Raw genomic sequence first — 14613 nt, 5'->3', positions numbered from 1 at the left:
CCCATCGTTAAATCAATACCTTGGTTCATTGACCAATCACAGACAAGCCCGCCAAAGCTGAAGCAATGTGGTTCACTTGCAGTAAGCATTGGCAGACTTGCCTAACTGCTGGTTGAGTACGGTGCACTCCCTCTGGCTTCTGCTTTGCCATCTGTCACCGTGGTGTACACTTATTATTCTATCTATGCATAGTGTACATATCTGTATATAGTGGGTGAAGGCAAAATATACATTATAGTCTACTGCTAAGTTTTGTTTGCTCCAATTCCCATTACGACCAGGTCTCACAGGCCATTCTTTACCTGTGCTCGTAATAGTCCGAGACTCTTCACCCTACTGCCAGCAGTTATCAGAAATACTGCCGCAACGAAGACAGAAGTTAAGAATAACAATAAGAACAAATGAGTATAACAAATGAGTATAACAATTGAGTGTACATTCCAAAAAACCCTAGTTTCCAAGAATCTGGACGACTTTCTCCTATAAGTGCCGGATCAACCGGGCTGTGTGGATTTGCGGGCCGCTAGCATAAACTTTCTTGAAGATTAAGACACATGTGCAACAGTTGGGGTATCTTTATTGATGAAACGTTTCGTCCACACAGCAGGCTTCTTCAGTCAAATATAGAGGGAGCAGGTGTAGTAGTGAATTAAAGATGATGTAATCAGTCCATCAACTTTGGAGAAAAAGCATTTGAGGTGGTCAGTCCCTCATCCTGGAGAAGAGTTCAGCTCCATGGTCTGGAACGACATCGTCAGCTAGAAAACCTAAACCTCAGACCGGGCTACATGGGTAAAAGAGCCATCGAAAGTTTCCTCAGATCAGTCCAGATTATGTCTCATTCCCCAGGTTTTATGTGACACATGCTTTGCGTTTCTAGGTGAATATACTAATAGTGTACCGCAGAGATGTAACATAATACAGCTGGTAGAAGTGAGTAGGCAAGAATATAGAATTGTGAGATAATAAAGCAGTAAGGTAATATAAACTGGTGTTAGAGAAATGTTTGTGTTAAAAACCTTGGTGATTATTACCTAGGAGTGGGTTTTAAGAACACGTGAGCACACACTAGGACATTTATTAGGATACATTTCAGTCCTAGAACCTATAAAATGTTTCGGTCCAAGAACAGAAAAGTTTTCTAATTAGTCATAGTGTTTCCTTTCGTGTATTTTTAAAACAAGAAATATTTGTTAAACTAAAACATTACGCTGTGGGTCCGTCGACAGGTAAATAATACCGTCAAGTGTGACAAAGTTTTCAGAGAAAGGTTTTATTCTGACGTTTTGTTTAATGATGACTTTAAAGCACAACACTGAGTCAAACGTTGTCAGAATAAAGACTTGATCACCAAAAGTTCCAGTGAGCGAGTCTTTCACATGTCTTAAAACCCTCGCCAGAAGAAATTTTCATGGTTCTCCCGACAAAATAAATGCAACGGAGGTTTGTGTGTTGCAGGGGAGGACGCAGTATACCGCAGTACAGTGGTGGCGCTGGAGGGGGATGCTCCCAGACCTCCTGGAGGAGTCGCCTTCAACATCAAGGTGAGTACTCTTATTCTCTTTAATGGTAGAGCTGCGCCCACTTGTCTTCTGCTGCCTCCGTCCTCAAAGTTCTCATTTTCTCTCTCTCATTCTTTCTCATTTTCTCTCTTTCACTAACCCAGTTCATATATCCTCCATGACCCCCGGCTATACATCCTCATACCTCCTTCATATATTCTGCGAGACCTGCTCATATATCCCCCGTGAGTCAAGTTTACGATCTAAACTCATGTCTTTTTCCTGGCAACCAGAGACGAGCTTTTAGCTTGGAAAATAAAAATACGGTTAATGGCGTAGAATATGACGTTAGTGGCCTTACATAATGGATTCAGGGGCTAATGACATAACATTTTTTTTAACTTTAAAATAAATATGGTAAATAGTACCTATAATTGTATAAAAAAGACGTAAGCAACTTAGGGAATTTTTTATTTAGGGGATGTTTCGCTTACTAGGGGTTTTCCCTCAGCCTAATGGATTGATTCTTTACGCACCAAATATTGTGGCCACAGTGGCTTGCTCCAGCTCCTGGGCGGAATTACTCTCTTAATCACTGGAGTAGTTCCTAGCCTCCTGGGCATTATTATGTTTGATTTTAAAGTGTATGTGGGGGGGGGGTAGTATATATTTGGTGCTGTGTCAACTGTGGTTGGTATTCAGACACACGTGTGTGTGTATACTGGGTTGTATATGTGTATTATGTGTGTGCTGGGGGGTGGAAAGGAGTACCAGAGTGCCACACAGGTTGGCCCAGGTGTGAGTAGTGCCTCTTTCTCGAATTCCTCGTTCAGCTCGCCAATTACTGAGATTGAACGATTAATTATTCAGCAGTATAAGCTATCCCCGTCAGGGGATAGCTTATACTATTTTTTCCGCAATATAATTTCCAGACAAATGCCTTAAAATTTCATCTGTATTCCATTTTAATACTAAGAAAAGATTTGCTATGAAATTTGGCAGTGGTGCCTCGTAGTATCTGTTGTAGGAACCAATATTTTCTTTATAGTCCATGAGTCATTTATCATAGTCTGTGGATCCTGGGTTAGAACCTCTCAGGTCAACGAAATGCCTGGGTAAGCTTTCCTTATGCTTCTGTTGCCCCTGCCCATTTATCAGGAAAACTGGGTACCTGTGTGTTAGCTGACTGCTGTAGATAGCATGCGGGAAAAATTGTTATGCAAATGGGTTGGAAACTTCAGTCCTTTTGGAAGGTATATTCTGGGCAAACTGCCGATGTGTAAAAACTTCAGACCTGCTGTAGGTATCAGTGTTGGGAAAAAAAAAGTATCCGCACGCCACGTTTTATTTAATAATTCTAAAAAAATGTCTGTGAGCTGGAACAGCGTCAAGTGTTACCACACCGCACAGTACCAGATAATGTTTAATAATAATAATAATAATAATAATAATAATAATAATAATAATAATAATAATAATGTAAAAATAAAATAAAAAAATAATTATCGATGGAGGTGGTAGTTTATACGTGCATTTTAAAGTCTTAATTACAAGGAAAATCACCAAACTCGCATGCGTAGACATTATTACAGCGCCAGTTATTTAGCTAAACTGAAGAAATGAAAGGCGGTTCAGAGAATATATGAGTTATTAAATAGCTAATGGTTGAGTTAGTTAATGAGGTTTTTAAAGCCTATTGACTACACTAAGGCAGTGGAGGCTGCACGTAACCTCTACCATCAGACAAAAATACTTTTAATACTTTAAATAGGGATTAAAATCAACTTTCAACACATATATACGTCGAGAGAAATACACATCTCGGTGTATATATGCTGTGATAGCTGAAGTATAGCATATATATTTTTCTTCAGGACTTTGAACACTTAGAAATTTTGAAGACTTAAATACATAATTATTATTTTTACTATTGTTATAATATCAGTTTTTATTGTGGTCGTAGCTATTATTATTAATAGTAGTAGTAATAGTATTATTTATTATTATTATTATTATTATTATTATTATTATTAAGGTGTTATAACTGGTGTTGGTGATTCAGTGGTGAGTGGTAGCGACCAGGTTGTAAGGTGGGTGACCATGACTTCACCAGCACGGCCTCACCAGCACGGCCTCACCAGTACGGCCTCACCAGCACGGCCTCACCAGTACGGCCTCACCAGTACGGCCTCACCAGTACGGCCTCACCAGTACGGCCTCACCAGTACGGCCTCACCAGTACGGCCTCACCAGTACGGCCTCACCAGTACGGCCTCACCAGTACGGCCTCACCAGTACGGCCTCACCAGTACGGCCTCACCAGTACGGCCTCACCAGCACGGCCTCACCAGTACGGCCTCACCAGTTTGGCCTCACCAGTTCGGCCTCACCAGTACGGCCTCACCAGTACGGCCTCACCAGTACGGCCTCACCAGTACGGCCTCACCAGTACGGCCTCACCAGCATGGCCTCACCAGTACGGCCTCACCAGCACAACCTCACCAGCCCGGCCTCACCAGCACGGCCTCACCAGTACGGCCTCACCAGTACGGCCTCACCAGTAAGGCCTCACCAGTAAGGCCTCACCAGCACGGCCTCACCAGTACGGCCTCACCAGTTTGGCCTCACCAGTTCGGCCTCACCAGTACGGCCTCACCAGTACGGCCTCACCAGTACGGCCTCACCAGTACGGCCTCACCAGTGCGGCCTCACCAGTACGGCCTCACCAGTACGGCCTCACCAGTACGGCCTCACCAGTACGGCCTCACCAGCACAACCTCACCAGCACGGCCTCACAAGCACGGCCTCACACACTCACCCTCCACTCATCCATCATAGTCCAAATTTCAATTATCGTATCATCTCGGCTCCACGCGAAATATTTTAGCTCTGGTATATACATAAGCATATTTTTTTCTTCTGGCAGTAATCCGCGGATAAGCCTGTCGCTCCCCCTCCCTCTCTCTCTCTCTCTCTCTCCCTCCTCTCTCTCTCTCTCTCCCTCTCTCTCTCTCTCTCTCAACTCTTGCTTCACCCTGCTCAAAAAAACAAAGATCTAGTTTCTCAAACTCACGTTCTCTCTAATGTATTTCATATTCGAACTGAAAAATACTTTACGTTCCCTGGGTCTATTATATTCAGTATATTTCATATTCTCTTGATGTATTTTACGTTCTAATATATTTTACATTCTAATAGGTTTCACGTTCCCTTGATTAATTTCGGGTTTTGATATATTTCACGTTCTCTTGGTATATTTCACGTTCTCGTGATATAGTTCACGTTCTCTTGATATACTTCACGTTCTCTTGATATACTTCACGTTCTCTTGATATAGTTCACGTTCTCTTGATATAGTTCACGTTCTCTTGATATAGTTCACGTTCTCTTGATATACTTCACGTTCTCTTGATATAGTTCACGTTCTCTTGATATACTTCACGTTCTCTTGATATACTTCACGTTCTCTTGATATACTTCACGTTCTCTTGATATAGTTCACGTTCTCTTGATATAGTTCACGTTCTCTTGATATAGTTCACGTTCTCTTAATATACTTCACTTTCTCTTGATATACTTCACGTTCTCTTGATATACTTCACGTTCTCTTGATATACTTCAGGTTCTCTTGATATACTTCACGTTCTCTTGATATACTTTACGTTCTCTTGATATACTTCACGTTCTCTTGATATACTTTACGTTCTCTTGATATACTTCACGTTCTCTTGATATACTTCACGTTCTCTTGATATACTTCACGTTCTCTTGATATACTTTACGTTCTCTTGATATACTTCACGTTCTCTTAATATACTTCACGTTCTCTTGATATACTTCACGTTCTCTTGATATACTTCAGGTTCTCTTGATATACTTCACGTTCTCTTGATATACTTCACGTTCTCTTGATATACTTCACGTTCTCTTAATATACTTCACGTTCTCTTGATATACTTCACGTTCTCTTAATATACTTCACGTTCTCTTGATATACTTCACGTTCTCTTAATATACTTCACGTTCTCTTGATATACTTTACGTTCTCTTGATATACTTCACGTTCTCTTAATATACTTCACGTTCTCTTGATATACTTCACGTTCTCTTAATATACTTCACGTTCTCTTGATATACTTTACGTTCTCTTGATATACTTCACGTTCTCTTGATATACTTCACGTTCTCTTGATATACTTCACGTTCTCTTGATATAGTTCACGTTCTCTTAATATACTTCACGTTCTCTTGATATACTTCACGTTCTCTTGATATACTTCACGTTCTCTTGATATAGTTCACGTTCTCTTAATATACTTCACGTTCTCTTAATATACTTCACGTTCTCTTGATATACTTCACGTTCTTATAATATTAAATTAACAAAGGGGGTCGCTAGCTGACTGGAATATAAACTGCTGAATTTATGTCCCTTTAAATTTTAAGTCTTCCAGCATCATCCCTCCTGAGACCCCTTCCAACGGTCTGCCCCCCCCCCCCCACTGTCTCCACCCCCTCCCACTGTCTCAACCACCCCCTCTCCCACTGTCTCCACCACCCCCTTCCCCATTATTACCACCACCAGTATTCTCTCTGTCATTCCAACCATTACCTCCGCCACCACCTCCGGTATAAGAAAATTAAGTAACAGAAAAAAGTTTGGTAAGGTTAGGTTAAGTTAGGTTAAGTTAGCCAACACACTGTCTCACTACAAGCAAATTTGACTTTTTTTTCCAGGATTTCCTTATCCATCTCCCATTAACCAACAGCATCATCCCCTCACCACCACAGTCACCTTCCCCCACCCTTCACCACCACAGTCACCCTCCCCCACCCCTCACCACCACAGTCACCCTCCCCCACCCCTCACCACCACAGTCACCCTCCCCCACCCCTCACCACCACAGTCACCCTCCCCCACCCCTCACCACCACAGTCACCCTCCCCCACCCCTCACCACCACAGTCACCCTCCCCACCCCTCACCACCACAGTCACCCTTCACCACCACAGTCACCCTCCCCACCCCTCACCACCACAGTCACCCTCCCCCACCCCTCACCACCACAGTCACCCTCCCCCACCCCTCACCACCACAGTCACCTTCCCCCACCCTTCACCAAAACAGTCACCCTCCCCACCCCTCACCACCACAGTCACCCTCCCCCACACTTCACCACCACAGTCACCCACCCCCACCCTTCACCACCACAATCACCCTCCCCCACCCTTCACCACCACAGTCACCCTCCCCCACCCTTCACCACCACAGTCACCCTCCCCCACCCCTCACCACCACAGTCACCCTCCCCACCCCTCACCACCCCAGTCACCCTCCCCACCCCTCACCACCACAGTCACCCTCCCCACCCCTCACCACCACAGTCACCCTCCCCACCCCTCACCACCACAGTCACCCTCCCCCACCCTTCACCACCACAGTCACCCTCCCCACCCCTCACCACCACAGTCACCCTCTCCACCCCTCACCACCACAGTCACCCTCCCCCACCCTTCACCACCACAATCACCCTCCCCCACCCCTCACCACCACAATCACCCTCCCCCACCCTTCACCACCACCGTCACCCTCCCCCACCCTTCACCACCACAATCACCCTCCCCCACCCTTCACCACCACAATCACCCTCCCCCACCCCTCATCACCACAATCACCCTCCCCCACCCGTCACCACCACAATCACCCTCCCCCACCCTTCACCACCACAGTCACCCTCCCCCACCCTTCACCACCACAATCACCCTCCCCCACCCCTCACCACCACAATCACCCTCCCCCACCCTTCACCAGCACAATCACCCTCCCCCACCCCTCACCACAATCACCCTCCCCCACCCTTCACCACCACAATCACTCTCCCCCACCCTACCCTTCACCACCACAGTCACCCTCACCCCTCACCACCACCACCACAGTCACCCTCCCCCACCCTTCACCACCACAATCACCCTCCCCCACCCTTCACCACAACAGTCACCCTCCCCCACCCCTCACCACCACAGTCACCCTCCCCCACCCTTCACCACCAAACTCACCCTCACCCTCACCACCACAATCCCCTCACCACCACAATCACCCTCCCCCACCCTTCACCACCACAATCACCCTCCCCCACCCCTCACCACCACAATCACCCTCCCCCACCCTTCACCACCATCACCCTCCCCCACCCTTCACCACCACAGTCACCCTCCCCCACCCTTCACCACCACAATCACCCTCCCCCACCCCTCACCACCACAATCACCCTCCCCCACACTTCACCACCACAGTCACCCACCCCCACCCTTCACCACCACAGTCACCCTCCCCACCCCTCACCACCACAGTCACCCTCCCCACCCATCACCACCACAGTCACCCTCCCCCACCCTTCACCACCACAGTCACCCTCCCCACCCCTCACCACCACAGTCACCCTCCCCCACCCTTCACCACCACAGTCACCCTCCCCCACCCATCACCACCACAGTCACCCTCCCCCCCCCGTCACCACCACAGTCACCCTCCCCCACCCTTCACCACCACAGTCACCCTCCCCCACCCTTCACCACCACAGTCACCCTCCCCACCCCTCACCACCACAGTCACCCTCCCCCACCCTTCACCACCACAGTCACCCACCCCACCCCTCACCACCACAGTCACCCTCCCCAACCCTTCACCACCACAGTCACCCTTCACCACCATAGTCACCCTCCCCACCCTTCACCACCACAGTCACCCTCCCCCACCCCTCACCACCACAATCACCCTCCCCACCCCTCACCACCACAGTCACCCTACCCCACCCTTCACCACCACAGTCACCCTCCCCACCCCTCACCACCCCACTCACCCTTCACCACCACAGTCACCCTCCCCCACCCTTCACCACCACAGTCACCCTCCCCCACCCTTCACCACCACAGTCACCCTCCCCACCCCTCACAACCACAGTCACCCTCCTCCACCCTTCACCACCACAATCACCCTCCCTCACCCCTCACCACCACAGTCACCCTCCCCACCCCTCACCACCACAGTCACCCTCCCCCACCCTTCACCACAGTCACCCTCCCCACCCCTCACCACCACAGTCACCCTCCCCCACCCTTCACCACCACAGTCACCCTCCCCACCCCTCACCACCACAGTCACCCTCCCCACCCCTCACCACCACAGTCACCCTCCCCACCCTTCACCACCACAGTCACCCTCCCCACCCTTCACCACCACAGTCACCCTCCCCACCCTTCACCACCACAGTCACCCTCCCCACCCCTCACCACCACAGTCACCCTCCCCACCCCTCACCACCACAGTCACCCTCCCCACCCCTCACCACCACAATCACCCTCCCCCTCACCACCACAGTCACCCTCCCCCACCCTTCACCACCACAGTCACCCTCCCCCACCCTTCACCACCACAGTCACCTTCCCTCACCCCTCACCACCACAGTCACCCTCCCCCTCACCACCACAGTCACCCTCCCCCACCCCTCACCACCACAGTTACCCTCCCCCTCACCACCACAATCACCCTCCCCACCCTTCACCACAATCACCCTCCCCCACCCTTAACCACAGTCACCCTCCCTCAACACTCACCACCACAATCACCCTCCCCCGCCCTTCACCACAATCACCCTAGCCCCTCACCATCACAATCACCCTCACCACCACAATCACCCTCACCTCTCACCACCACAATCACCCTCACCTCTCACCACCACAATCACCCTCACCTCTCACCACCACAGTCACCCTCCCCCACTCTTCACCACAATCACACTCACCCTTCACCACCACAATCACCTTCCCTCACCACCACAATCACCCTCCCCCACCCTTCACTACAATCACCCTCCCTCACCCTTCACAATCACCCTCACCCCTCACCACCACAGTCACCTTCCCTCACCCCTCACCAGTACAATCATCCTCCCCCACCCTTCACCACAATCACCCTCGCCCCTCACCACCACAATCACCCTCCCCACCCCTCAACATCACAGTCACCCTCCCCCACTCCTCACCACCACAGTCACCGTTCACCACCACAATCACCCTCCCCCACCCCTCATCACTACCACCACCCTTTCCTCCACCTCCACAACCTCCTCCTCCTCCTCCTCTCTCTGTCACCAACATAGAAGTACACGAACTCGACACTCATTCATGTTTAATTTCTCTTCATCTGTCTTCGAGGTAACACTTAACTTGATGTTCAGGTGTGCCACACATTCAACCCTCCTCTTTTTCTTTTCTTCTACCTCTTCATTCTCCTTTTCCTCTTGCTTCTTCCCCTATTCCTCTCCACCCTCTTGCTGGGTGTGTTCCCCCTCCTTTTATTCATCTTCTTTGTTGCTCTGCTACTGCTTTTGTTTCTTTTTTACTCCAGCTTCCTGTTGCAGCTTCCTCTTTCCGCTCCCCCTCCCCACCACCACTTTCATTTGAGAGATGAAGAGACATGTAAAAGGAGTAGATAATGAAAAGTTAATAAGACAAAACATATAATATATATATATATATATATATATATATATATATATATATATATATATATATATATATATATATATATATATATATATATATATATATATATATATATATATATATATATATATATATATATATATATATATATATATATATATATATATATATATATATATGCAAGGAATTCGCAAGAGCAGGCAAAATATACACAAACACTGATCTCTGGCTGAAGGAGACTCGAACCTACGAACCTTGGAACAAGGTACGCAGTGCTTTACCAATCTACCCACACTGGACCAATACCTTGGAGTCCAGCTTGCGCTAGACTTTGATCCAAGGCAGCCAGCTTTCAGGGAGAAGGCTTACAGCTTTTCATCTCATCCCCTGCATGCATCGGCCTTACTAGAGATATTAACAATGCAAGGAATTGGTCCAGTGTGGGTAGATTGGTAAAGCACTGCGTACCTTGTTCCAAGGTTCGTAGGTACGAGTCTCCTTCAGCCAGAGATCAGTGTTTATATATATATATATATATATATATATATATATATATATATATATATATATATATATATATATATATATGAGAGAGAGCGCTAGGAAGAGTTGAGATAGTGGAGAAAGAGCCAGTAACAAACGTGCAAATTGGAACGCTGACTAGGTTCTCTTGCACCTGTCACTGTATGTAAATACAATGAAAGAGATACACACCCATGAGGGGTACATATCTAGAGGTGCGCGTGTGTATGTATGCACTGTGAGACACATACCTAGAGGTGTATGTACCGAGAGTTACGCACACACACTTAGAGATGTGCCTGTGTATATATCTACTGAAATATACACATGCATACTTCAATAGGTATTATTCCACATCGGATACTTCGTGTCTTAATAATTTCGTGTTCGCAAAATTTGCCATTTTACATATAAGCTCCGATGGTACAAATGATTTTTGCGAATTATGTGAAGTGGTGAGCAGTGTTCCATGAGGATCTTCCCGTGTTACTTACTGACCATTGTGATACTTGCTCCGTGTCAACCCATTCAGTGTTTGCCAGTAGCGAGTCAACCATTGATCCACACTTACAGTTACTCGTGTCGTTAGGCTCTGTGGAATTTGGTCTCCCACAGCTAGAGACGTAAACTGTAAAGAGGGTTAATAGATGTGGAGAAGAGCGAGAAAATAAAAGGGGAGGAAGAAATGTAGGAGCAGGATGGAGAAGAGAGAGAAGACAGGGGAGAAGGAGGATAAGGAATAGGAATAAGAAGTGGTAGATCCTCAAGGGAGAGATAAAAGCAATATAGTGGAGGAGAGGCCAGTCTTAACTCACCAAACAGCCGCTGCTGCACACCACTGCCCACCACAACCCACCACTGCCCACCACAACCCACCCACTGCTCCTTTGTCTCAGTCTCTCCTATTCTCACTTTTGTTCTTTATGTTAAAGTAAGCTTCTTATTTGTTGTACACCGTACAAGTACGTACTTATACTTTAGTGTACATAGATGCATGGAAGAGGGATGGGCATATTTGCAGGTTTGAGCTAAAGTATCAGCACTCCTCTGTCAAGAAAGTGATGGAGTGGGTGATGATTAAAGTGTTTCTTTTTTTCGGGTCACCCTCCCTCGGTGGCAGACGTCCGGAGTTAAAATAAAAAAAACATGCATAGTCTTTTCCACACACTGTACAAAAATACACAGTGTGAAGCATAACTAGTCAACTCATTACTGCACCTAGTGTATTAAACCACTAGTTTATGAGCTCACTGCTACATTCAGAGTGTTAAAACATTTCTTTCCAAATCACTGCAACCAAATATTTTAACAAGTTAAAAAATTATTAATAGATCCGACCCAAACGCCTGTAACTTTTTTATTACGAAAAATTTAGCTGGTTTCATAAACTAAAAAAATTGATGATGAATTACCGAGATTTTATCATAAACATTTTTAACATCGTTCCTCTGGACTATAAATCAGAGTTTGTAAAATAAATCGTTGATTATATTTGTAAGGTTAGTTAAAATTTAAGGCCTATCCACCACGCTCAGGAATGACCTTAAGCCTATTAGGATAACTAGCCTAGCCCAAGTTAGGTCCAAGGACACATGTGCAACTAATGCTAATTTTTATTGTGGCAACATTTCGCTCTCCATGAGCTTTATCAAGCCATTGCAGCCTAACCCTTGAGCATAATAACATTAAATTGTCTCAGGGGGATATACACAGGAAGTTATTTTAGTCCCTGGTTACGTATTAAAGCATAAATTTGTCATTATAGCCATAAGGACAGCGGCCCACACGGAGACACATATAACAAAAATATTTTGTGTAATTTCTACCTCTGTTTTAGGTATTCAGGTACACTGCTGAAGAGGACCCAGGTCGAGGTCGAAATATACAGGATTTTCCCTGTTTTTGTCTCCATCTGGGTTCATTTCTAGGTAATCTGCAGCCTCAATGACCCTAGTGCTCTGACAGGCTTTATAACACAGGAAAATACAACCAAATGGGAGGGACAGGAAGAAAGTTGTATATTTCAAGATATATACAAAGCCGGTGGTTGAGGCGGACTCTTGTAGAGTTGCTCCAGCACTTGGTTTAATACACAGCTGGTGGTTGAGGCGGCCTCTCGCAGAGTTGCTCCAGCACTTGGTTTAATACACAGCTGGTGGTTGAGGCGGCCTCTCGCAGAGTTGCTCCAGCACTTGGTTTAATACACAGCTGGTGGTTGAGGCGGCCTCTCGCAGAGTTGCTCCAGCACTTGGTTTAATACACAGCTGGTGGTTGAGGCGGCCTCTCGCAGAGTTGCTCCAGCACTTGGCTTAATTAACTCCCGGGACAAATACGTGTAAACTTTCTTTTCTACCTTCTAGAATATATCGGGTATTTACACAGGTGCACTTTCTCGTTGTTTACACGGTTAGAAGTTTAATACTAAACATGAAATAAGTGTGTTTGAAGGTAAATAAGGAAGTAAGTTACGTGCACACAGGCATAGCTCTGTAAATGTGCACATTGCTCTCTCAGGTCAGGTACCATTGCGTCTGGTCACTGGCTGGATGAGTGGTCACATGGACATGTCACAAGATATACACCGATAGGTGTTTATCGTGTTACATGTCCATCCATATCTCTGTCACATGTCCATCTTGTGTATATACACTGAGAGATTACTTTAGTCCCTATTTTAAAGATTAAAGTATTCTTCTGATTGGTAAACAGATGATATGCAGCCTTAATGACCCCTCATGTCGTTGATAGGCTTTAAACCACATTAACCAACCTTAGCCCTGGACATGACATGCATAACTAGCTGTCACAAGACAGCTGACACACTTCACCTCATACTCTAGTAAGCCAGGGACTAATAATACCACACATTTTGCCTTAAAAGACAGGAGCCAAGACTCAACCCTCCGCAAACACAACTTAGTGACCACATTCACTCAGACCATTATTTATTAAAACTTAAAATCTTAGTAATATTCCAGTCATATTAAACAACGTTTCTGGTTTATTGTAATCCTAAGATTACTAAAGTTTGTGAATACTCTCGAAAAGTAATATACAGTATATACTGCAAATTCAACGTTTGAATCAAAACTGAAATACAGTGTTGTTCAAATATTTTTTTAATAATGTCACAGGATCATTCTAGTTAAATATCCTAAATTTTCAACATTAACTAACTAAAATAATATAGCTTGTATAATATTGATTTACAAGATAATTAAACTAATGTACATTTATATAGAACATATTTCTAAGTGAGGTTAAAAACATTACAGCAAAGTTTAAAAAAATCAGTAGAAAAATATAACAATGTATTTTACGTCGATAACACTGGTCAACAATTTTTGAAGAGTTGTATGCTTCTTAAATGAGATTAGTTAATTAGGGCTCTGGTGGCTAACGCTCTCGCTTCACACAGCGAGGACCTGGGTTCGATTCCCAGCCAGAGTAGAAACATTGGACGTGTTTCTTTCCACCTGTTGTCTATGTTCCCCATCAGTAAAATGGGTACCTGGGTGTTAGTGGACTGGTGTGGGTCGCATCCCGGGACACTGACCTAATTTGTCCGAAATGCGGAGCATAACAAGAGTTTCTATATAGTAGTATGTCATTGTTGTCAGCTAGGACTGTATACCTTGTACGTGTACTTGTAGTAAATAAAGATATATGTATTTTCATGTCCTGAATCCAAATATCACCTTGAAATATGCTTATTGGCTATAGGTTTAAAGATACGATACATGTAATATTTGATTATTTCATTATAACGTACAATGTGTCAGTATGTTTTAAACTGTAATCTGTACTTACTCTCTGCCTTTTTGCTTGACGCTTATAGTGGGCTGAAGAATTATCTCTTGTCAGTGTCCAGCAATAGTCTGCAAGCATTCTTGTGCCCCATTTACCCTGGTACCATTTTTCCAATGTTTGAAATATCTTGGTGAAACCTTTCACTATGTTCGTCACTAACTGTCCCACAGTTCACTGGAAAAGTCAAAATGTAAATCCAGAAAGTGGATTTTAAGTGACATGTTACATCCCATGGTCTTGTAAGCCTTGATGAGGTTTTCCAACAATTCTTCATA

The 14613-nt window shown here is 45.5% G+C and overlaps 1 protein-coding gene across 1 annotated transcript in view; it reads left to right on the top strand.

The window, feature by feature from the left end:
- LOC128685594 (sodium-independent sulfate anion transporter) overlaps nt 1–14613 on the top strand; it is a 125244-nt gene that overhangs the window by 83602 nt on the left and 27029 nt on the right. Inside the window, exon 2 of the mRNA XM_070087860.1 lies at nt 1459–1544. Within this exon, the coding sequence (XP_069943961.1) occupies nt 1459–1544 (86 nt within the window). The remainder of the gene's footprint in view (nt 1–1458; nt 1545–14613) is intronic.

Source organism: Cherax quadricarinatus, chromosome 23 (genome assembly GCF_038502225.1).
Source record: "Cherax quadricarinatus isolate ZL_2023a chromosome 23, ASM3850222v1, whole genome shotgun sequence".
NCBI classification, from domain to species: domain Eukaryota; kingdom Metazoa; phylum Arthropoda; class Malacostraca; order Decapoda; family Parastacidae; genus Cherax; species Cherax quadricarinatus.
This window is presented reverse-complemented; position numbering and strand designations above follow the sequence as displayed.